Raw genomic sequence first — 22,326 nt, forward strand, 5'->3', positions numbered from 1 at the left:
AGAGAGAGAGAGAGAGATGGGTGAAAGGTCAGTGTTCAGAGTGGTTATTGGGAGCAGGAGAAGAGACCAGGAGGGATTTGAAATAAAAAGAGGACATTTTATGAGGAAGAGAAGCAAGGAGAGGAAGCAGTAAGAGAAAAGACAAAAGAGGAGGATTGAGAGAAATAAGACAGAAGGAAAGAAAGAGAGAGAGAGAGAGTCACAGAGAGAAAAGAAACAGTGGACTGTTGGCAGAACAAGAGGAGGAGAAGCACATTAGCAGCAGGCTTTGGGTGTTTGGCATACATCAGAAGGAGCTGCTCGCCTGTCATAGTTTTGTCAATACACTGAATTATTCAATATCAATATGCTTCCCCCCTATCACACAGTTATGTAGTCACATACAAAGGGAGCATGTGTATTAACATGTATGTACACCATAGCACTACATAAACCATCCTGGGCAGTGAGAAATGCAGGTGTAACATCTGGATTTAGCAGTGGGGGATTCTTTACATCTGGAAACAGCACTATGTACGTCTCTCTTCACAGATTCACACACACACACACACACACACACACACATACACACACACACACACACGCATGCACACACACCACCTGTTTATCATAATCATCTAACAGACCCAGAGAGAAGCTTAGACAAATATTCTGCTCTGAAATATGTGCCATAGTTCAGAGCAGTAAACTCAAAGTAAACCAAATTTTCCTAAACAAATCCAGCTATGATGATGAGGAGATCTACATTGCTGTCAGAACTGATGAAGAGTAGCATTTAGGACTAAATGGATGGGGCAGGAATTTTAGATTGTATGAATGATGAGTGGAAGGTTTATTTTCAGTGGCCTAATTGAGGGTGTTAGATAGTGTTTCACAGTTGAAGTCATAATGATGAATCATATCATATTTTGTTTCAACCCTGCATTAATGTGCCTGATAAAACTTTAAAACGTTAAACTTCTAATCATCAAACCTCTAATTAGGATAATTAAGTGTTACAGTGAATGGCTAGAGCACTGGAGCCTTTCCAACGTGTCTGCAAAACTAAGATAAAGAAACATAACTGCATTATAAAAACACACACACACACACACACACACACAGGTACCTTCAACTAAATATCTAGGCATTTCACTTTGCACATTGCACTACCCTATTGAGTTTAATCAACTTCTGGGAAAGATTTCTTCAAAAGAAAACTCCTCAGGCCTCAGAGTAAGCAAACTCAAAAGGCAACAGTCTGTCCTAACATTTTAAACCAAACTCCTTTTCTTTCCACACTGTGTGAAAGACGTGTGAAATTCGGTGTGTACAGTAAGGCTGTGTGGGCGGGACAACGTTGTATGACACTCACACACTCCTCCTCCTGTATGAGTTGGACCAGCTTCTGTAGGATTTCATCAAAGACCCTACAGAAACCGAAGAAAAAGAGAAAGAGAGGGAAAGTAAGGTTATGAGCAATTCTGACATTAAGATCAGAAAAATCATTTCATCTATGTAAAATTTCTTGCGGGTATAACCATGAGAATGGTGGCTCAAAATATCACGGACTTATCATATAAAGCAAATATTATTTCTACACTCAAGCTTCAATGATCATATCTGATTACAATATTACGATCCATTATGACATAATCCATATTAATGAGGGGTATTGAGCATATAATCTATTAACTATAATAGGAGGCTTATGTGCTGATAGCAAAGAGTTTTCATCATATTTTTACAGCCTTAACGCTGTTCAGAGTGTAAGCTGTCTTTTCTAATGAGATTATGTTAATACCTCTTTGGCAGACAGTTTTAGGCTTGATTCATGCCACTCTGACATATTAGTATAAAACTGAAACATGAGGTAGGTATCTGCACTAAGCACACACACACATATATGATCACATACACAGCTACATCATGGGAGCTGTGTGTATGCGTGGAGGTACCTGCTCTTGATATTGAAGTTCTTGCCCAGGTGGAGGTGTTTGAGAGAGGGGTGTCTGGAGAAAGCAGGCAGTACTATGACCAGGTCTGCATCAAAGCCTGGAGACGCAACATTTAACATTTACAATTAACATGTAGTTACACTACAGAAGCAGATATACAAGCCCAGATACTTTATATTCTCTCTCTCTCTCTCTATCTCGCACAAACAAACACATTCACACACACACACACTCACACACACAGAGAGAAGCAGACAAAATGCCTCTTAACAGATAAAGAATCCTACACTATTTGGGCAAAGTACAAAATACCCGCTGGCGACAACTAAACATCTCGGAAACTGCCGTCATATCTGGGTCTCCGGTGCCTCAGAACTCCTTGTAATTACAAATCGATCACATTTTTCACCAAATTCACCGAGAGTACGAGGCATATAACTATAACAATTTTGATGACAAAGCTCTGCCGCTTAAATATAAGCAAGTGAGCTGTAAAAAAAGGCCTGCCGGGGTCTGAAAGAAGACTGTGTGCTGAGACACTCAGCCAAAGGATCCAAGTCATCGCTGTGCTCACCGTTATCTGAGATGTCTAATGTGGCAATGGAGGTGACTTTGGGGAACAGCTCCTGTATGACTGCAGCTCCCGCCGATCGCAGCTACGAGACAGAGAGAGAGAGAGAGAGAGAGAGAGAGAGAGAGGGAGAGCAACTAAGAGCTTATACTATCACGATCAAAGCTTTTGCAGAGAACATATCAAACTGACAATGTGACAAAAGCCATCAGAAAGTGACACTGCAATTTAACAACGCTCATCGAATTATTGTGGTGTAATCTCTCTCCCTCTCAGTCAAATCACATACACACACACGCATACACACACACATTGAGAGGGAGCAAGAGGGGGAGAGAGAGAGAGAGAGAGAGAGAGAGAGAGAGAGAGAGAAATAGTGAGGGTTGAGAGGAGAGGGTACAGACATCCAAAAAATATAAATTAAAACTGATACCTCACAACCACTGATGTCAAGGTGTAGGTCATTAATGTGGGGGTTGGAGGTCAGTCCTAGAAACAGAGCCCTGTCAGAGAGACAGAGACAGAGACAGGGTGAGAGAGAGAGAGACGGGAGGATGGTGGCAAAAGGGTGGGAGGTTGGAGCGAAGCAGTCAAGGCGAAGTCATCTAAATGTTTGACAGAGACTGCTCTTCACTCTGGACATTTTAGCTACGTGCCTATTTTTTTGGGATATTTTCAGATGTGTCCTTTTACATCTAGACCTTGTCATCCCTCTCTTTTATGCATGGAGATTCTTCATTCACAGCCAAAAAAAAAAAAAAAGATTCATTAGGGAGAGTGAATTAATGCTCATAGACGTGAGCGTATATTGCTTCCCATACACTTGAGAACACCTTCATAAGTCAAGTCTGTTAGTTGCTACTGTCCGGTTTTATTTGTACGGAGCTCTTTACAGTGTCGCAAAGCAGCTTTACAGCTGCGGCACAATGACAAATCAGATGTGTGTCTGGCCCATCTTTATTGCCATAGTCACTGGTCGCCAAGGAGACCCACATAGGTATGACATGTCTTTAATCGCCATGGTGACCTTTGAAAGTTTAATCTACTCCCCTTCACCTCCTCACAGTTTCATCTGTTTGATGACTGCTTGGGTAGTACAGCTGTTAACTGTCATGTCAGTAGGTGGAAAAAAAAAAAAAAGGTTCTTTAAAGTGACCAGTAGATGGGGATAATATTCATCTGTGGAGGTTTGTATTTTTCCCTTTAATAAAATGGAATGCTTGCACTGCATTATCTCTGATCGTCGACTGCTCCAAAGAGCCCTGAATCTAACAATTTCAGAAACGGGAAAGGGCACAGCGCTTTGTCCATGAGGAATCTGTTGTTTTGATACTGAAATTGGTCTCACCTCAAGGCCTCCGTGGGTAGCTTCATGGAGGCCAAACTGATGTGAGTGAGACTAAACGCTGAACTGAAGAACTGACGAAATAGCGGGAGCGTCTCCTTCACCTTTCTGAAAGAGAGAGAGAGAGAGAGAGAGAGAGAGAGAGAACACAGGAGAGGAGTTCAAGGGTAAAAGATTAAGAAGGATGAGAAGAACCTGAATGATGAGGAAAAAAGTCCAGAGGGGGACCAAACTCCTCTCTCCTGCTGCTAGACTGACCTGCCTGTCGTTATAGAATTAACACTAACAGTTGTGTAAAGCCTTGTAAACAGGCTGCACATAATATAAATAGACTGATATGCCTTCTTGTGAGGAAAGTGTAGAGAGTAGGTGGCATTTTAATTAACTGTATGATTTTCTCCTGTGCATGTAAGGATGGGAGTCAGATAAGTTTCTATGTTCTTGTGTTCTCCTTTGAGTCCTTGTATTTTGCCAGGTTAATTAGTTTCCCCTTAACAGACAGATGCATTTCGTTTGTTATTTTGGCCTGGTCGACGTTTTAAGTCTATTTTTGTTTGCTTTCAATTTCTCATTTTACATAATTAATTCTGTTATGTATTTCCAAAAAATTTTGGTTGTGCTCTGGTGAGCTAGGGATGGGGGAGAGGACTCCGTACACACATTATATTACAGGTTGGGCTGGAAAAAACGAGTGGAGAGATTCAGAGAGAAATAGCAATTAACACAGGCAGAGAGAGCCGTTAGGGTCAAAGGATAAACAGTTTGCTTAAAATATTCATGGGTCTTATCTCTGCTAACAGCATCCAGAGATTTCACCTCAAGATCATTTGGGCATATCTAATGCTTCTAACTACATCCACTTAAGCAAAAGAAAGTGTGTGAGAGAGAGAGAGAGAGAGAGAGGGACAACAGAGACAGAGGACTAAGAGAGAGATAGGGAAGGCTGAGAGAGAGATAGAGAGGGCTAAGAGAGAGACAGAGAGACCTAACCTGTGAGAGAAGTTGTTTTTGGACAGGTTCAGATAGGAGAGGTCAGCACAGCAGCCTCTAAGTAGTGCCCCAAACAGCTGAGAGCGTGAGTAGAAGCAAGAAAAGAAGACAGCAGGAAAAGGTTCACTGAGAAAAAGTAAGAGCTAATCCTTAGTTAAAGGTGTAGTGGTGCATTCCAACCATACTCACTGAGTCTACAGAGCATTCGGTGCCTGACAGGTCTAAGTGGACAAGGCAGTTGGGCTGGGACAGGAATATGTACAAATTCTATACAGGAGAAAGAGCTTAAGTAAAGTAAAACACTTCACAAACATCCACTGAATAAAGCCTAGGGTTATTTCAAAACTTGAAGCTCATATTAGTCCCACACCCCACCCATGTCTGTTTCACTGCTTAAGGAACAATGACTCTGCAAATTTACTAACTGAGCTCCATCACTGTGTGTGTGTGTGTGAGAAAGAGAGAGAGAGAGAGAGAGGGAGTGTGTGTGCGTTTCTCTAACCGTAGCATCCTCTCCTGACAGAATTCCTGGATTTTTGCTCAAGTCCAGATGCAGAAGGGAGTTTGAGTAATCATCACTTGAGCACAGTGCTTGAGAAAGAGACACCATACCTAACAGATAGACAGAGAGAGAGAGAGAGAGAGAGAGGGAGAGAGAGGGGGAGAGGGAGAGAGAGAGGGAGAGAGAGAGAGAGAGAGAGGGAGAGGGGGAGAGAGAGAGAAAGAGAGAGAGAGAGAGGGAGAGAGAGAGAGGGGGGGGGGGGGGCTGATATATAAACTGAGTACTGAGAACTGAGAACTGCCCTACTGTGGGTAGTAAAAATGACCGTGTCTGCCCTCAGCAAGTATTTCCTATTCTGGTATCAATTCTACACTCTACCATGCATACCAAAGACTGCTGGAGTGTCAATGCTCTCGTTACTGAAGTGATTTAATGAAAAAAGATATGATCTAAAATGACTAGAATATTCCATCGATATTTTTTCTCACAACATATGCTTGCCAACAACAGTGAACGCCAACAACAATATTCAAATCATACATAAATTTACGCTGTTTCACAAAGGGCACTTGATCTTCAAACCTCTTTGAAACTGCCAAGCATATTCTTAAATATCTTACTGTCTTTTGTTCTTAGAAAAACATTCTCATGATATCTCAATCAAACACTTGTGTTAAATTTTGAAGCCTCATTGTGCATGCACTGATAATGGGATAAAGAATAAGTGAATGATTCATTAGACATGAATAAATGACATTATGCATTATGCATTTATTAATCACGTCAGCCATTTGTGATTCATTACAGACATTACCAACAGTATTTATCCAGCTCCAAAATACCATGTGTGGCATCATGAGATATTCTCACTCCTACGCAGCACGTTGAAGGTACCCTCTAAAAGCTTTGGGTATCGTTGTGTTTCATTTCTTCCTGCTTAATGGGGGTACTACTTTTATTAACGTGATAAAACGGAAAGAGATCATAAAAAAGAAAACAGATGGACATTCACCATATGGATAAAGAGGATAAAGAAATTAAACATCTATGTGCGTGTCCGCGCGCGTGTGTCCATGTGTGTGTGTCCGTGTGTGTGTGTGTGTGTGTGATATTGGGGTAAAGATGAAGAGATTAAAGATTAAAGTAAATGTGGAAAAAGGGACAGAAGGAACGAGAGATAGAGGAGTATTTTGCATACCTTTGGAGGACAGGGAGGTTTTGGACAGGTTCAGGAGACGCAACCCTTTACTGAGATGACACACCTGCTGAACAAGATTACAAACGCCTGCAGAGAGAGAAAGAGAGGGAGGGGGGAGGTACAAAACTTGATTGATGATTTTTCATCAGAATCACTGCCAAGACACAGCTACACAGAGAAAGCAAGAGAGAGACATTTTAAGACTGATGAAAAGATGAAAAGGAGGTAAGACTGAGTGTAATAGAAATCAGTCAGACGGCGGCAGAGATAAAGTCATAAGCAGCGTGTCATACCGCAAACAGACCCCAACTGTTTCCCAAACTCCTCTGTGGGATGTGTTCATCAAACAGGCCTACTGCAAATTCTCAAATAGTTGCCGGGGCATTTATTTACCTCAGCCGAAGAAAGAACCAGGCCTTTATTTGAGACAGGCTATTATTAGAGACAGTCCTTTTTTTAGTAGTGTATTTTGCAATATAGTAGTAATATTTCATTTCTAATTTATCCTACAAGGATTAACGGGTATGCCTTGTACTCGAATATAGCCCATACTGGACCGTATTTAAGGAATAAAAATATTAGGTTTATTACAGGCAGTTTATGATGATATGGTGCTGATAATAACAGCAGACAAATAAAAAAACAACATATGGTGATATCTACGAGATATCCCATGGAAAAAAAGTCACACAAAACAATCAATCTTCGATGTGATATAGAAATGTATTGGTCCACAAATTCTTTAATAATAACATACTGTATCACCGTAACAAATGTTTTAATTATTGGGAATAATAAAAAGCATGTCAGATGTACCGGTGGCTACTTGTAGGCAAAGGTAGCTTTATATGACAGGTTTAAAGGAACAATTTGTTCCTCTGTTTCCAGCTCACCGGCCGACATGTCCTGACCGTACCTATGCCATCTAAAATCAGACATTTTTTCCCTTCCCTGACTTTTTCAAAGTACCGTTAAGACGTGCTGTTATATGCAATAACTCATGGAAATAATGAAATAACGCATAGGAAATGGGAAGGAGAGAGCTTTGGCAGTGATGTCCCTGAATACTAATAACAGGCCATTAACTACACGAACCACAACCCATGTGAGTAAGAACACTATCAGTATGGTATTTCTGTTAAAAAGTGAAACTAATAGCAACAGAGTGGTGAGCATAATTACTGTATGTTGTTGTACTGATGTAAATAAAGGCTGTGGAAATATGATGAATTTACCACCTGTGCCTTTCTGTAATTTATGGAGTGTTTTTTTGTTTTTTTACCCTGCCTGTATTTGGGACCGGCCTTTTTTTGCCCAAACAGGCAGCACCCCCGGCTGTAATTTTTAACCCTGCCATTATTTGAGACCCAGTTTTTATTTGAGAATTTACAGTATATCACCAAGCTGAATTTGCTGAAGTTAATCAGCTAAATTTAATGCTGAGAGAACACAGACCAAAATATTAGCTTTCTTTCCTTTAGCCAGAAGAACTCTGCTATGAGCTATTTATTGCTGAGTATGTGCACTAGCTAGAGGCTAATCTAACCTAGACTGCAGAGGTGGATATTGGGTCATGAGTACCTTGGCTGTCCAGTGCATTGTGGGCAAGGTTCAGAGAGTGAATTACAGAGGCTGGGTTTTCTGACAGTGCAGCAGACAGCTTCTGAGGAAAGTCACTGCAATAAACACACAGACACACATACACACAGACACACACACACACACACACACAAACCAAACACATGCCTAAAAATTAATTGGGTAAGATGGATAAACAGGTCCCGAATACATTTCTGTGCTATACTTGCTAATTTCCCATTTATCTCTGCATACAATTAAATCAAGATCAAACTAACTAACAGACAATGAAAAGGAAAGAGATTACTGATTCAGTCATTAGAAGAGGAGTTAAGAGGATGGGAATTAAGAGAGAGAAAAACAAAGACTTACGATTTGAGCCCAGCATTCTCCAGCGTGATCTCCTCCAGACTAGAGGACTTACTGAGTGTGTGTAAGACCTGCTCTGTCACCTCCGATCCCTAAAACATCACGTCGTTTGATGTCATCAGTGAACAATGGGTAGAATGAGCTACATATTTTTTCAAAGTAGTTATATGTAAAAAATGTCCGTGTTTGCTCACTGGCTAGAGCATTGTCGTGTATCCTCAAATACAACATGACATTTCATTCCAAATTCACCACATTCGTATCCTCTGACTTCAACTACTTTGACCTGAATTCGACTCAAAGATTTTTTAAAAAGCTATGATTACACATATGAGAGAAATGAAGGTTGGTATATATTTACTATGCGTAAGTCTTTGCAGTAGAGTTTGGTGAACCATGTGTTGTATGCCATGGACGCCACAATCACTGCCAGATCCCTGAAACACAGCACATGCACAAATGCATATCAATACACACATAAACACACAAACTACTATGAGTATTATTTTTACGGTTTACTCTCACACTAACTACTATAAATCCTCTAAAGGATGTAGTGATTGTAATTAAAAAAAAAAAAAGAGAGATGCACCTGCTCTCCAGATGACTGAAATCCAACAGATTAAACTCCCGATTGTCTTGAGAATGATAGATAGTGTCTACATCCTGAAAGGGAGGTCAGAAACAAATAGTATAGTTGTTTATTTGAAGTCATAATCAACATTAGGAAGTTTGCCAGATGGTGAAACAATGCTCAGTTCTTACCCACTGCACCTCCTCCTTACAGCTAATGCCATTATAATCACACAGGGCAGCATAGGTCTCAGAAAACCCACCTTAGAGAGAGCGGGGAAGCAAATAGCCTGTAAACGCATTTGCACTTGTGTGTGTGTGTGTGTGTGTGTGTGTGTGTGTGAGTGAAAGACAGAGAGAGGGGGACTTACCGCAGGCCCTCTGTGTTTCTACAGATGTATCTGAACTTGGAGAGTACTTTCTGCTCCCCTCAGAGAGATCACTGTCTGACTGGCAGATGGAGGGACTGAGAAAAAGAAAAAAAAAAGAGGAAAGAGAGTGAGAGGAAGAAAGAAACAGAGATGATAGGCTGACTGGAAAATATCCCGTGCAGAATTTAAAGGACAACATTATGCATGAAGTTCTCTGTCCTTAAGGCGTTTTTTTTTTCCATCTGGAAAATGAACAATTGACACGGTCCACAAACCACTTACCCAGGGGACATTGATTTTAAATGGAGTGAATATTGTCTTCAGATGTGTGCCTGCGTGCTTTTAAACAGAGAACACTTACGCAAACACAGAGTTGTTGAATATTCGAGAGAGAGCAAAATTGATGTGGTTGATCACATGATCAAGGTGGTCACGTGACTGTAATCGGAGGGAATACGTGGATTTGTCTGTTTCTATGACAACCTGCACAATAGTGAGAAAAACAAAAGCCATTCAGTATCTGTGAGACAGACAGCAAAGATTCACAATTTCGGCAGGGGGCCATGTCTTACAATCAAATTCACATGCCAAAAGTAATACGTGCAGGTTTTTTGAGGAGAATAATGATCAAATTTAGCCAGGAGAATTTCAATGACAAACTCCATGGATAGAAGCAGGTGTTTTCAACTGAATAGATGAGTAATTGTGAAAATAATAATGTATAATTCATATTTTTTCTCCCCTTGAACATCTGTGAATCAAAGCAGACTGACCGAAATGTTTAGGGTAGTGGTCGAGGTTATGGCTGTCTTTTCGGTTATTACTGTGGTTACGGTTATTGGTGTGGTTATTACAGTGGTTATGGTTATTGGTGTGGTTACTGGTGTGGTTATGGTTATTGGTGTGGTTATTGTTGTGGCTGTGGTTACTCTTGCAGTTATTAATGTGGTTATGGTATTGGAGTAGTTATTGTTGTGGTTATTGGGGCAGTTACTTTTGTAATTATGCATGTGGGTGTAGCTGGTTCGATCATAATCATAATTAAGGTTCTTGTTTTGGTTATACATAGAGCAAATAGTCTATACACGAAGATACAAACTGGCTTCAACAATCAATATTTCTGACATATTAGAAACAGCATATGTCTATATTTTTAGCATCTAGCAATATAAATTTATCTCTGTATATTGTTTTGAGAAACTCTTGGGAAATATCTTGACACAATATTCAATTTGAAGTTACCTGCTGTTCTGGGTGGGTGTTCATGGCTCGAATCTCTAGAAAGTTAAAGGTCGACTCCACCTAAAAAGTTTAACTTCATTATGAAAAAAATCAAGACTGACCTGCATTCAAATAGGGATGAAAAACACTGTTGAACTTCACGATGCTCTGTACATTATAGGCAAAGCATAATGAAGAACCTACCTTTGTGGGGACTTTGGCTGCCATGAGATAAAGTCTCCATGTTGTGAGAACCTAAGAGATGAAAAGGTAAGAATACTTTCAACAACATCATATTTCAAGCAAGCATGTCCTTAACTGTTCTCACATGCTGAGCTGTTCTAAAAGCCTGGGAAAAGTGGACTTGTGAAGTGAGTTCTAAAATGCCTTAAATGTCAGTAGGGCAGCAGAAGATCAATTAACAAATTGCTCCACTCTCCCGGATGGAACATTGTACTGGGCACAGAGCACAGATTAAGCTGCAGCAAAATACAGTATCTCATTATATGTGGCATGCATGCACTCAACAGAACTCACTCACATACTCTCTCTCTTTCTCTCTCTCTCTCACTCTCTCTCTCACTCACTAACTCACTAACCCAAGGCCTGAGCTTTTTTCAATTCACTCACTCCAGCAGCTGCTGGACATTTTCAGTTTTCAATGGTTGCCCTGGAAACAGTTGGACTGAGAGGAGACAGGAGGTTATCATGTGCCTGTCTCTCCCTGTTATTGATTTTGAGTCTTTTCTTCCATCCTTTCTTTACGTTAGGTAGATAGGGCCATACACTGATAATCTGTTTATGGTCAAAAACATTCACAATGTACATTAAATAAAAAGAAAAAAAGTATCACATGGAAGCAGTTAATCAGGTAACATTCACAGGTACACTAATAATTCCTCACAAACCAAAAAGGCATATAAGCAGTATCTCTTTCTGACACTGATTTCTAATAGAACTGAAAAAAAAAATACTTGGCCTTAAATAATCTAGAGTTTTCTTTTCAGTGCTTTTGACAGGTCAACTTTTATAAGTTATATGTTATTCAGGAACTGTAAACTCTCCCAAAGAAGCATGTTGACCAATGCTCAGCCCCAAGGACAACAAACTCACTGGCTCAATGAGCCAAGCATATGATGTTCATGTTTATTTCACTAATTAACTCACCGAGCTTTGTACATGTCCAAAAAAGTCTGGGACACTTAGAATGGAAACTATTCTATTCCTAATCTGTCTGCAAATCACAGCCTAGAACAGAGATCTTCAACAGGGGGTCCGTGACCCCTAGGGGGTCCTCAGAGTTACTGCAGGGGGTCCGCCAAATTATTTGATCCCAAACTTGTTTTTTCTTCCAAAAATTAAAATATGTGCGAAAATACACATTAGTGTAAATACAACCTACAATAAGCAAAGATAAATCTTCCTGTTCATTAAAAAAAATTACAACATTGAATATACCCATGAATCCTCATGCTTAGCATTGCATACATCATTACAAAGTACTTTTATACACGGCACTATAGGCCGCCCTACACATTATTCTTGGCCTAGTTTAATGAGCAACACAATTTTATACGATATGTAATAGGGGGTCCCTCCACTGTGTCTCTATTAGCCATGGGGTCATTGGCCCGAAAAATGTCAAAGACCTCTGGCCTAGAAAATAACAAGAATGTCTCAAATTACGAGATGTATCAAAGTATTCAATCTCTCTTTCATCAATTAAACCATGTTCCTTTTCTCAGGGAAAACCTAGGAGACACTCCTCTGAAAACATAGTCAAATGTACCAGACAGCTAATTGACAAAATAAAATAAACCAAAACCATCAATACAATCACAAGCTACAGCAACAGTTTCAGGAGCTTCCTCAGAATCTCCCATAAGTAGTCAAAAGGGCCCCTACATCCAGTGGATCTGCAAAATATCCTATTTATTTGCCCACGCAGTTCCTTGCAAAATTGCTCCTTGCAGGTTATTGGGAGACTGAAGGTCTACAGCAATCTTAAATTCCTGCCACAGATCCTCTGGGATTGAAGATCACTGAGATTAAAGATAGGTCCTTGACTGGACCAGTGAAGGAGATTCACCCTCCTCTTTTTAAGCCATTCATGAGCGGCTTTGGCTTTCTGTTTGAGGATCAGTGTCGTGTTGAAATATGAATCGCTGGCCCAGTTGCAGATCTTATGCAGACTGTTTCGCTCCACTATCTCTCTTTATTTTTGCTCCATTCATTCTGCTTTCCACTCTAACAAGCTTACCAGTTTCTGCCGATGAGAAGCAGCCCTACAACACATTGCTGCCACCACTACATTTTCATATTGAGGATGACATTCTGTGAATGATAAGCTGTGCTCTTTTCGTACCACACGTGGACTCTCTTCCAAATTCTTTTAGAAGCTCCTGCATGTTTATTTTGCTTTGTAAATTCAAGATGGTACTAGATGTGAGCATTTTTCAAATATGGCTTCACCCTGCCACACAGTCCATAACGTTGGAGCATCCAAGCAATTGTTGACTGATTCACAGTTTCTCCCACCTCAGTTGTGGCGCACTGCAAATTCTTCATTTTAGAGGATAGAGGTTTTTAGAGGATTTCTTTTTTTTTTTTTTTTTTTGGAGTCTTGACCAACTTTGGGTGGCAACCGGCTCTTTGAAGATTATTAATGGATTTATGTGTCCACCATGTCCGGATAATGACTTAACACTGCTCCTTGGGACTGTCGGTGCCTCTGAAGTCTTTTTATATCCCTCTTCTGACTTGTCTATGTCAACAACTCTGTTCCTCAGTTCTACAGGAGGCTATCTTATTTTCGTAGTGCTTTGTATGCAATGACCAACAGAATGATCTCACACAGACAGATGTACTTTAACTTACAAAGACAGGTGAACTCAATTTAAACGATTAATAAGCACATAGAAATGGATTTTGAAATTGTTCAGATTCCAGTAAGACTTGAGCCTGTAAATGATGCAAAAAGGGCAACTACCAAACATTAAGCGCCTGGGGACTAAAAGGGGTGAAAACTAACTTTTCAAGCTAGGTTTTTACATTTTGTATTTTTAATTTTTTTTTTTTTCTTTTTTAAAATGTGATTATGGTCTACCAAAATGTTATAGCTTAAAACGTTTTTAAAAATCCAATTTATGCGTGGTCATTTTGGCTTGCAACACAGAACATTGTGGTAGCGATATTTTCTTCACCCGTTATATATTTTATACCATTTTCATGATTTTTCTCACCCCATACCATTACAGCTGGCAGATCGATTCCCCCCTGAGAAACAAGCAAAGAGACCTGTAGTTTTCTTTGAGCATGTCCATACATGCTCTTCTCAGCTTACTGAGAACAGGGTAAACAGGGTAAAGGTCAACTCATTTGACTATATGACTTTTTCTACCGCTCAACAGACCACTGCCCGTGTACTTTGTAAAACATTACTGGCAAATTTATATTTTTAGGTGTAATTTTTCAGGTTTTTGCAGTGCCTTGCATCTCTCTGTTAAGTTCACAAAGGACTGCCCTTGACAAAGCTGCTCAAACCCTGATATCTGCAGGGTTTATGTGCAATATATGTTGAACCAATGGAACACGTATTGCAGAAAACATACTCTTAGTCTGTACATCATGGCTGAGGGTCTACTGTAGTTTGCAACTACAGTAGACCCTAGTTAGTAATATCTTTTCCTCAGACTTCCTTGCCAACAGCAACTCAGCCACTGTTGCATCAGTCTTCAAAAATCCTATTTCTGCCAATCATGCGCCAACAATCATCTATTCAAAGTCACTGAGGTGTGTTCCTCCCGACATGGTCCTCAAAATAATGGAAGCCCGATCCTGCCCTCCATTTTGGTACCTGGCCCTGAGCATGAGTGGATGTTTATTTGCTTAATTAACTCAGAAATCATACCTTTGTGAAAGCACATGCATTCAAAATGATCTGCATCGCTCATTTACTCAAGCCTTATCAATTACAAATTACCTGCACAAACCAGTGCTTCCCTGAGAGCACTGCCACCACACAGAGATCCACATCTCACACGGCCACGGCCCATGAAGAAAATTTTAAACAAGCTTGCACAAACAATACTCATTTTAGGTTGCAACACAGGTCATGTGGCGCTAATACACTAGTGACATCTGACATTTTTGACACTAAGCGTTCATGGTTGAGTTGGTGTATGCTCAAGTGCACATCACGGGAGCTCTCGTCTCACAAGAAACTCACAGAATCTGTCATGTGTCACAGCCCTGGGTGTGAAAGTCCGTCTGGAAATCCTGGATATCATATATTCAAATGAGTCAGCCCTACCAAGCCGAGGGTAAACAAGATCCTATGGCTATACAAACTGAGCGCCCCACACATTAGAAAATATACAAAGACAGATGGTCAGAATACAACACATGATGAATCAGAAACTGACATCTCTAGCAGACCGGAATAAGATTTCACAATTGCCGCGACAACTCCAGACCTTTGCTCTTTCTCTATGCTCCATCACTTTTCATCACATTCTTCCTCTTTTTCGTCATACAGAAAACTCTCCCCGCAAAAGAACAAAGGTGATCTTTCTGTCACACTCTTTCGTTCTCTCCCTTTCTCTTTTCATCCTGTCATACTGACCCAGTGCCCAGATTTCTGTCTCCCACAAGGAGCTCATTTTTTTATTCTACAAAGAAAATAGGAGCCAGAGACAAAAAGTGATTACAGATCATACCGAACAAAAAAGTGAACATTACCTCCATTCATAAGTTCTTAAATGAGAAACAGGATGTGTCCGACAGAGCTGGTAGGTGTGTATAAAGTTTTAAGAGGTAAATGAGAAACACGGAAAGGGGAAAATTGAGGAGACTCATCTGTGCAAGATAAATTCTTCATCAAAGCCTTGAACTTCAAACAAAGAAGATTCCTCTTGCCATCTATAATGAGCTTTTTTTTTTTTTTTTTTTTTTGCAACAGGAAGTCTGTGCGCCCTGATTTGATTGATTTTACAGCAAAGGCATCCTTGGATGGTGCTCATATTTCCTTATTATGTAGAAAAGAAACTAGCCTACGTTGTAATGATCTCCAGACAAACTGGTCACTGGTTTGGTGGTCTATGGGAAAAAGGAGGACAAAAAAAACATGACTGTATATATGTCACGTCTTCTGCAGTCTCTACAGGGATTACTGTATGGAAGTGAGAAAGAGAAGGAGAGGAAAAAGAGGCTTGACACTGGTGCCAACATCAACTGTCACACACTGCATTGCAGCACACAACAGGGGGTGACTGTGCCTGATACACGTCGACTGGCAGAGGAACACAAAACACACACACGCACGCACGCGCGCACACACACACACACACACACACACACACTCACACACACACACACATACACAGACACACACTTATTTACATACTAACAAAGTTAGAGAGTAACTTGGGTGAATAGGTGACAGAGAAGTATTTTTGTAACATATTTACAGTCTGACAGTTCTGACAGAGAAAGAAGACAAAGGAGAGGAAAAAGAAATAGACGACGAAGATGATGATGATGAAGAAGAAGAAGCAGAAGCAAAAGAAGTAGATAATGACGATGATGAAGAAGGAGAAGAAGGAGAAGAAGAAGAAAACGGGATAGAATTTTACCCCAGCGTTCATTCTGAGAATCAGAGAAGATGGGAGAGAAGGCCCCCACAGAAAAAGCTATCAAAGGATCAAGATATCAAAGGAGTGAGCGCTCCAAAACGCTCAAATTCGTCACATTATAAATCATTCAGCAAGTTGGGTGGGAGCAAAACCTCATCAGAGGCATGTGGCACAGCCAGGAGTGTGTTAGAAGAGAGAAGGGAAGAGAGAGAGTGAGGAAAAGGGAGAGACAGAGAGAGACCGCAGGACGTACTATTTACGACCTGTGCTGACACAGTTTAGACAGTTTGCGTTTGCCCTCCCTCTCTCTCTTTCTGTGCATGCGTGTGTACATGTGTCCAAGCGTGCGTGTGTGACTTTGAGTCAAAATCACAACACTCGTGGGGCCTGATGGGCTTTGGCTCTGATCCCCATCAAGAGAGTTCTCTGGCCCAGATTGAGCAGTCTGGTCTAGTAAAGCTTGTGTGTGTGTGTGTGTGTGTGTGTGTGTGTGTGTGCGTGTGTGCGTGCCCTGTGCCCCATATTCTCTGATGAAAGATCCCCAATATGAAAGGCTTTGGGTCTGCCACCGAGATAGAGGGAGCGCAAGAAAGAGAGAGATGGAAAAAGAGAGCGAGAGAAATTCCTGTAAATAATTAGAGTAATTTCATGCCAGTTCACAATCTCACCTACTATTCATCTAAGCTAGGCACGAGGATATGTGCTCTTGATGAAATTCAGTATTTTAGGGTATGTGTGTGTTTATTTGTGTGTTTGCATGTGTGTGTGTGTGTGTGTGTGTGTGTGTGTGTGTGCTTATACCTACGTGTGTTTGCTCAGGGCTTTGTGGTATTGCTCTGTTTAAGCTTTGCTCTGTTTGACAAGAGCTAATGTGACACACAAACAGTGAAAACCAAAACACACAAAAAGGTCACCAGCAATGAGAATGATTGCGAGAGAGAGAGAGAGAGAGAGAGAGAGAGAGAGAGAGAGAGCGAGAGAGAGAGAGAGAGAGAGAGAGAGAGTTGAGCCCCTCCAAAAAGTAAGCAATGGGAGACAGCAACATTGTCAGTTTACAGCATATGTTTGGAATCATTCCTTATAGATAATCAAATTATGAGTGATTAAATTTCTCATTAAATCATCAGGAGAGACAGACACTGTGAACATGTATGAACAGTGCATGTAACAATGTATGCATCATGACAATTGTGATGTATGGGCACAGATATACAAAGGGAACATTTTGCCACACCAACAGCAAACTATTCATTCTTATGTCATTAGCAAGGACCCACAACTGATACACGGACCATAACATAGGTTGGTCGTCTGTATAATAAATAATTTTGGGTTCTGTATAAAACAGCTATTGATCACTGGTCAGTTGTGATTACTCACCAGTATCCTGTCCTCTGTTTTGCCATTTTTTGTGTCGAGCTTGATCCCCCGAACAAACTTGATGGAGGACTTCTCTACAAATTTCCTGATGCTTTCTGTTGAGAGAAAGACAATGCGTTCATAGTCATAATATTTACATGCGTGCGCACGCACACACACACACACACACACACACATACACACACACGCACACACACGCACACACACACACAAACAAACAAACATCTACTTCAGAAATCTCATATGCATCACAACTATTTCAGAATAAAAACATGACCTTTTCACATTTGTTCCATTGTCAAAGCAGTCGTCTAGCACCTGACAGCTTGTGTCAGTCTTCACACACCCACTGACACAACGCCGTTTATAAACATACAGAGAAAGACAGGACCAACACACAAAAACAAACGGGTGAGATTTATTCTTCAAAAATGCATGTATTTGTGCTCTCTAATCCATGATGTATTATCCCTGACAAGACACTGTAGTTTGTGTCAAAGGGATTGTCTGATGAATTGTGCATATAATTCCCGCTGTTAGATAATGATGTTTTTTGTTTGACAAACATGTGAAGTAGTTCTACATGTAATTAGAAATGTTTGACTCTGAAGTGCATCATCATACTTGACGTAGGAGAAGATCTCCTGAAGATACTTTAGAGCCTCCATCTCCTGAGCTCTGGGGGGGGGGGGGGGGGGGGGGGGGGGGGTTTGGTTTTTGCCAGCTGATGTGTGGTGAAACCTCAAATACTTGTTAGGTTAGGGCTACTTCATGGCAGGTCAGTGGTCTGTCTTAAATTTGGGTTTGGTTGAGAGCGTCAGTTCCCGAGAGTGTTAGTTCTTGTATGTCCAGGAAACTAAAACACTGAAAACTGTATGGTATTATACAACAAACAGAATTGCTTTTTAACTTAAATCAGACAGAAAGAAAAACTTTGAAATCTATTGAATTCAGTTCTTGAAGTTAATCATTTCTGGCATAGATACGAAAGAAGCAAAGATGAAGTAAAAAAGAAGTACAAGAAAAAGAAAAGGCAAGGGGTTTGGTGAGATATCCAGACTTAATCAGACAGGACGGATGTACCTATGTCTGTAGAACATCTTCTGTGAGCTACATAATAAATAGCAGTGGCACAGTCAATGCTGAGCACAAGACAGAATGACCAGAGACTACAAACATGACAGAATGCCACAGTGAACTTTGACTTGATTCTGTAGCTAATGAGGGATGAAGCGAGTCTGTGTGTGTGTGTGTGTGTGTGTGTGTGTGCGCGCGCATGTGTGTGTAAGGGGCGAGGGGGGGCTGCAGGTGAGAAGATTGAGAGATGGGGATTCCACAAAATTAATTATCACTGTGAGTCTAATAGACTTATTAGGGGTAATTAACAAAGTCTGTCCGTACATACACACGAGCATCAGTGTGCGGGAGAGAGAGAGAGAGAGAGAGAGAGAGAGAGATTCTCGTGCAACGAGCTAATATTCCCCAAGGCCAACTTTGGCACGCGCGTCTTACTAACCTGAAGTGCCGGTGAAGGGGCTCTGCCCCCATTAGGTGGATCCAGTAGTGGACAATTCGTTTGTTTAAGAGAGAAATAAAGGAACCGTCGCTTATTTTTGAACAGATGCTACACAGTTACTAAGAATAAGCTTGCACATGAAATGTGAATTTGCATATCTAAATTAAGCATTAAACTGTAATCGCAGGTCACTTAAAAGAGGATTTTAAAAAATCTGCGTGAAACACGGTATTCACATCAAGCTGCGAGTATGGCCTTGTAATGGGGATTTTCATTTGCTAACCCGCAGGGCATAATCGCCTCCAGTGTACGCGTGGGAAATACGGACATATGCACAATCAAACCGTGAGAAAACATGAGTAGTTGAGACGAATTAAATATTAAACGTTGATCTTAGCTACAAATTACACACGCGCGACACGCTTGTTCATATCCATTGCGTCAGAACGACAACAGCTATACGCGCACACTATCAATGAAGAACATCGGCGTATGATGCTAGCTACTGATTCTCATGGAGCTCAAAACAGGCTGCGAGAATAAATGCCATATCGTTAGCGGTTATCTTTTCTCACCTGTGAGGTCTCTGGATACACTGATGAAACATGAGGCAGCGTTCTCTTTGGAAGCCATGTCCTCTCCCAGAACCAACCCTTTCTCCCCGTTTTCAATAATCAAGAGAACAGATTTCTTCTCTCCTGTGCATTCCACCAGTACGTCCGTCTGCACTACAGCTTCCACTGTAGCAGTAGGGTAGCAGTAGGGACGTGTGCGTGTATGTGTGTGCGTGTGTGTGTGTGAGAGAGAGAGAGAGCGAGAGAGAGAGAGAGGAGGAGAAAATGAAAGAGAAAGAAGTTGTATATGGGTACCTGAGATAATTTGCGCTTTGCGAAACACGATGGTTACACTTGATACGACGGTGTACTTGATATTTTTTATTGCTCAGGTTCACGCTTAGTTGTACACTTTTAAATTAAGAACATGCTTGTATGAATTTGATCCGGTACATTTGGTGCATGTGCATAACATAGCTAATCACAAACCCAAGCTGTCCATCTTTGACTCATCGTACCAAACACTCTACACATGTTCATGACACAAGGAGGAGAAATAAAGGTGTGAACAGGAATTGAAGTGTATTTCAAGATTTTTAATTGGTTTCACTTAATTATGAACAGTTACAAGAAGTCAGAAGTGATTTCAGAAGACACGACTATCCTATTCTAACTGAAAATGTGTGAGGTGAAATATGTTTAAAGGTATCACTAACTGATCATGAGGCATAGACTGTTATGAATTGGTAAAAGAAGAGTTTGCTCAGAACTTGTAGGATTAAGTGATTTGTGCATGTACTAAAAATGGTTTCAGCATTTAACCAGCTGTCATTGGTTGGCTGAGTGTGATTGCATGATAATATGAAAAGAACTGTGCATGTACTCATCACACCCAATAAGACAAAGCACTTTCCTCTGCGCGATCACATTTTGTTGTATTATCATATCCAGTCATTAAAATTACCTCCAATATTTCATTTAACAAATAAAAATCAATAAGCAAAATTTCAGATCAGTTAGTAAAAGTCTCAATTCAAATCCAGTAAACAGAGACAAAGTGAGAGTGACAGCCTGTGTGGAGAGAGGGCTATGTTGTATGAGATATGTCAATATTAAACCCTGTTCATTTCTTATGGTCCACAGAGATTCTGAGATTCCAAGTCAAAACATCTGTTCTCTTTGAATCCTCATTTCTGTTCATCTTTTTTATATGAGATGGCTACAAGCAAATATTGTCCATCCCACTAAATCTACTAAAAACAGAATACAACTCTCCAAAGATATTACTTGATACAAACAGTGTAGAATCATTGGCCAGCTTGTTTTTCTTTGAGTCAGGAATTTTTCCAAGTGTACAACTTCAGTTTTCATGAGTAACTATGACAGATACAAGTTCATCACTAAGAAACATATGTGCCCTTTTCACAATTTGAACATTTGCATGGCAATCTGTCACAACTAAGCTTGGTTTTGTGATGGTTTCACTCAGCTATTTAAGTCCTGTGTCTCCACTACTCACCACATCAAAACACAAAACGGAGATGCTGCATGAATTTGGTCTGGACCTTGCATTGGAAAGTTATCATGTCAAAAATACTGCAGAGCACCTGTCTTTAAATCAAAATAGCCACCAAACCCATAAGAATAAGTAAAAACAGTGTACTTGGCATAAGATTATGCAATGTACTGTTAAAAAAAAAAAAAAACTGAAGCAGTCTAAACTCTAGGACTGATGACTGTATCCAAATCCACATTCTCTGTTCCTGCTTTATGAGACATTCATTCACACTTGCCAGTTGCAGCATCTAGCAACATTCTTGAATGACAGCATCTGAAATAACTGTCAAATCTCTCTGGATCATCAGGATACGGCTGAGATATACTGTGTCATGTTACTGTTGTTTCCTTTAGATGGATGAGCAGTTCTCTTTGCTTTACAACGCGGACAAGTTGCGGACATACTCATCTGGTCGTGTGAAACACATATTTGGGCAATTTCATTTTAAGTCATCTGAAATCCTGTGAGTTCCTCATACGTTTTTTCTTCACAGTCACCAACCCCTGAAAATATCAATTAAGTCTTACAACAAGGCTCACTATCTGAACATTCCAGTTGCTGCTTATACATTCTTTGTTGACTAACACATAAATTGAAGCATGCATAAATTGAAATACATAAATCTTAACTAGTTCATAAATTGAACATTTTCACTTAATTAGTTCCTAAGAGGTTTATATCTAAATGTTTTTGACCATTTTCAGTGTAGTGAATGCTTAAATTTCAAACTTTTAAGATCTAAGACCTCAGACTGGAGATTTATTCTTGATGTCTGGTTACTGAACATATGTCAATTCTTAGACATTAAATAATGAGCAAAGAGTGTTTTGTATAGAATAATTAATCTGAGTTTACTCTATGTATGCCTGTACGACCATGTAAAACATCTTGCACTGTTTCTGGAACTCTGACTGGATTTTATAAGTACCTGTACTTTATTTGAAAAAAATCTGCACAGAACAATGAGAATAGCTGCAAGCTGAAAGCATATATACTTTGGATAATACCAGTTAAAACGATTAAATGATAA

General features: G+C 40.3%; 1 protein-coding gene across 1 annotated transcript in view; it reads right to left on the bottom strand.

Moving 5' to 3' along the window:
• LOC115810684 (capping protein, Arp2/3 and myosin-I linker protein 3-like) overlaps nucleotides 1-19,817 on the bottom strand; it is a 33,614-nt gene extending 13,797 nt beyond the window's left edge. The window contains exons 1-20 of the mRNA XM_030772675.1: nucleotides 19,760-19,817; nucleotides 17,669-17,763; nucleotides 10,860-10,910; nucleotides 10,677-10,736; nucleotides 9,796-9,917; nucleotides 9,435-9,529; nucleotides 9,256-9,326; nucleotides 9,083-9,156; nucleotides 8,852-8,927; nucleotides 8,494-8,582; nucleotides 8,125-8,219; nucleotides 6,544-6,630; nucleotides 5,346-5,455; nucleotides 5,033-5,110; nucleotides 4,844-4,920; nucleotides 3,857-3,961; nucleotides 2,942-3,011; nucleotides 2,512-2,593; nucleotides 1,938-2,034; nucleotides 1,355-1,409 (exon numbers count right to left, since the gene is read on the bottom strand). Coding sequence (XP_030628535.1) covers nucleotides 1,355-1,409; nucleotides 1,938-2,034; nucleotides 2,512-2,593; nucleotides 2,942-3,011; nucleotides 3,857-3,961; nucleotides 4,844-4,920; nucleotides 5,033-5,110; nucleotides 5,346-5,455; nucleotides 6,544-6,630; nucleotides 8,125-8,219; nucleotides 8,494-8,582; nucleotides 8,852-8,927; nucleotides 9,083-9,156; nucleotides 9,256-9,326; nucleotides 9,435-9,529; nucleotides 9,796-9,917; nucleotides 10,677-10,736; nucleotides 10,860-10,910; nucleotides 17,669-17,763; nucleotides 19,760-19,817 — 1,647 coding nt within the window. The remainder of the gene's footprint in view (nucleotides 1-1,354; nucleotides 1,410-1,937; nucleotides 2,035-2,511; nucleotides 2,594-2,941; nucleotides 3,012-3,856; nucleotides 3,962-4,843; nucleotides 4,921-5,032; nucleotides 5,111-5,345; nucleotides 5,456-6,543; nucleotides 6,631-8,124; nucleotides 8,220-8,493; nucleotides 8,583-8,851; nucleotides 8,928-9,082; nucleotides 9,157-9,255; nucleotides 9,327-9,434; nucleotides 9,530-9,795; nucleotides 9,918-10,676; nucleotides 10,737-10,859; nucleotides 10,911-17,668; nucleotides 17,764-19,759) is intronic.
• Nucleotides 19,818-22,326: the final 2,509 nt, after the last annotated feature.

This window comes from Chanos chanos, chromosome 4 (genome assembly GCF_902362185.1).
Source record: "Chanos chanos chromosome 4, fChaCha1.1, whole genome shotgun sequence".
Lineage (NCBI taxonomy): Eukaryota > Metazoa > Chordata > Actinopteri > Gonorynchiformes > Chanidae > Chanos > Chanos chanos.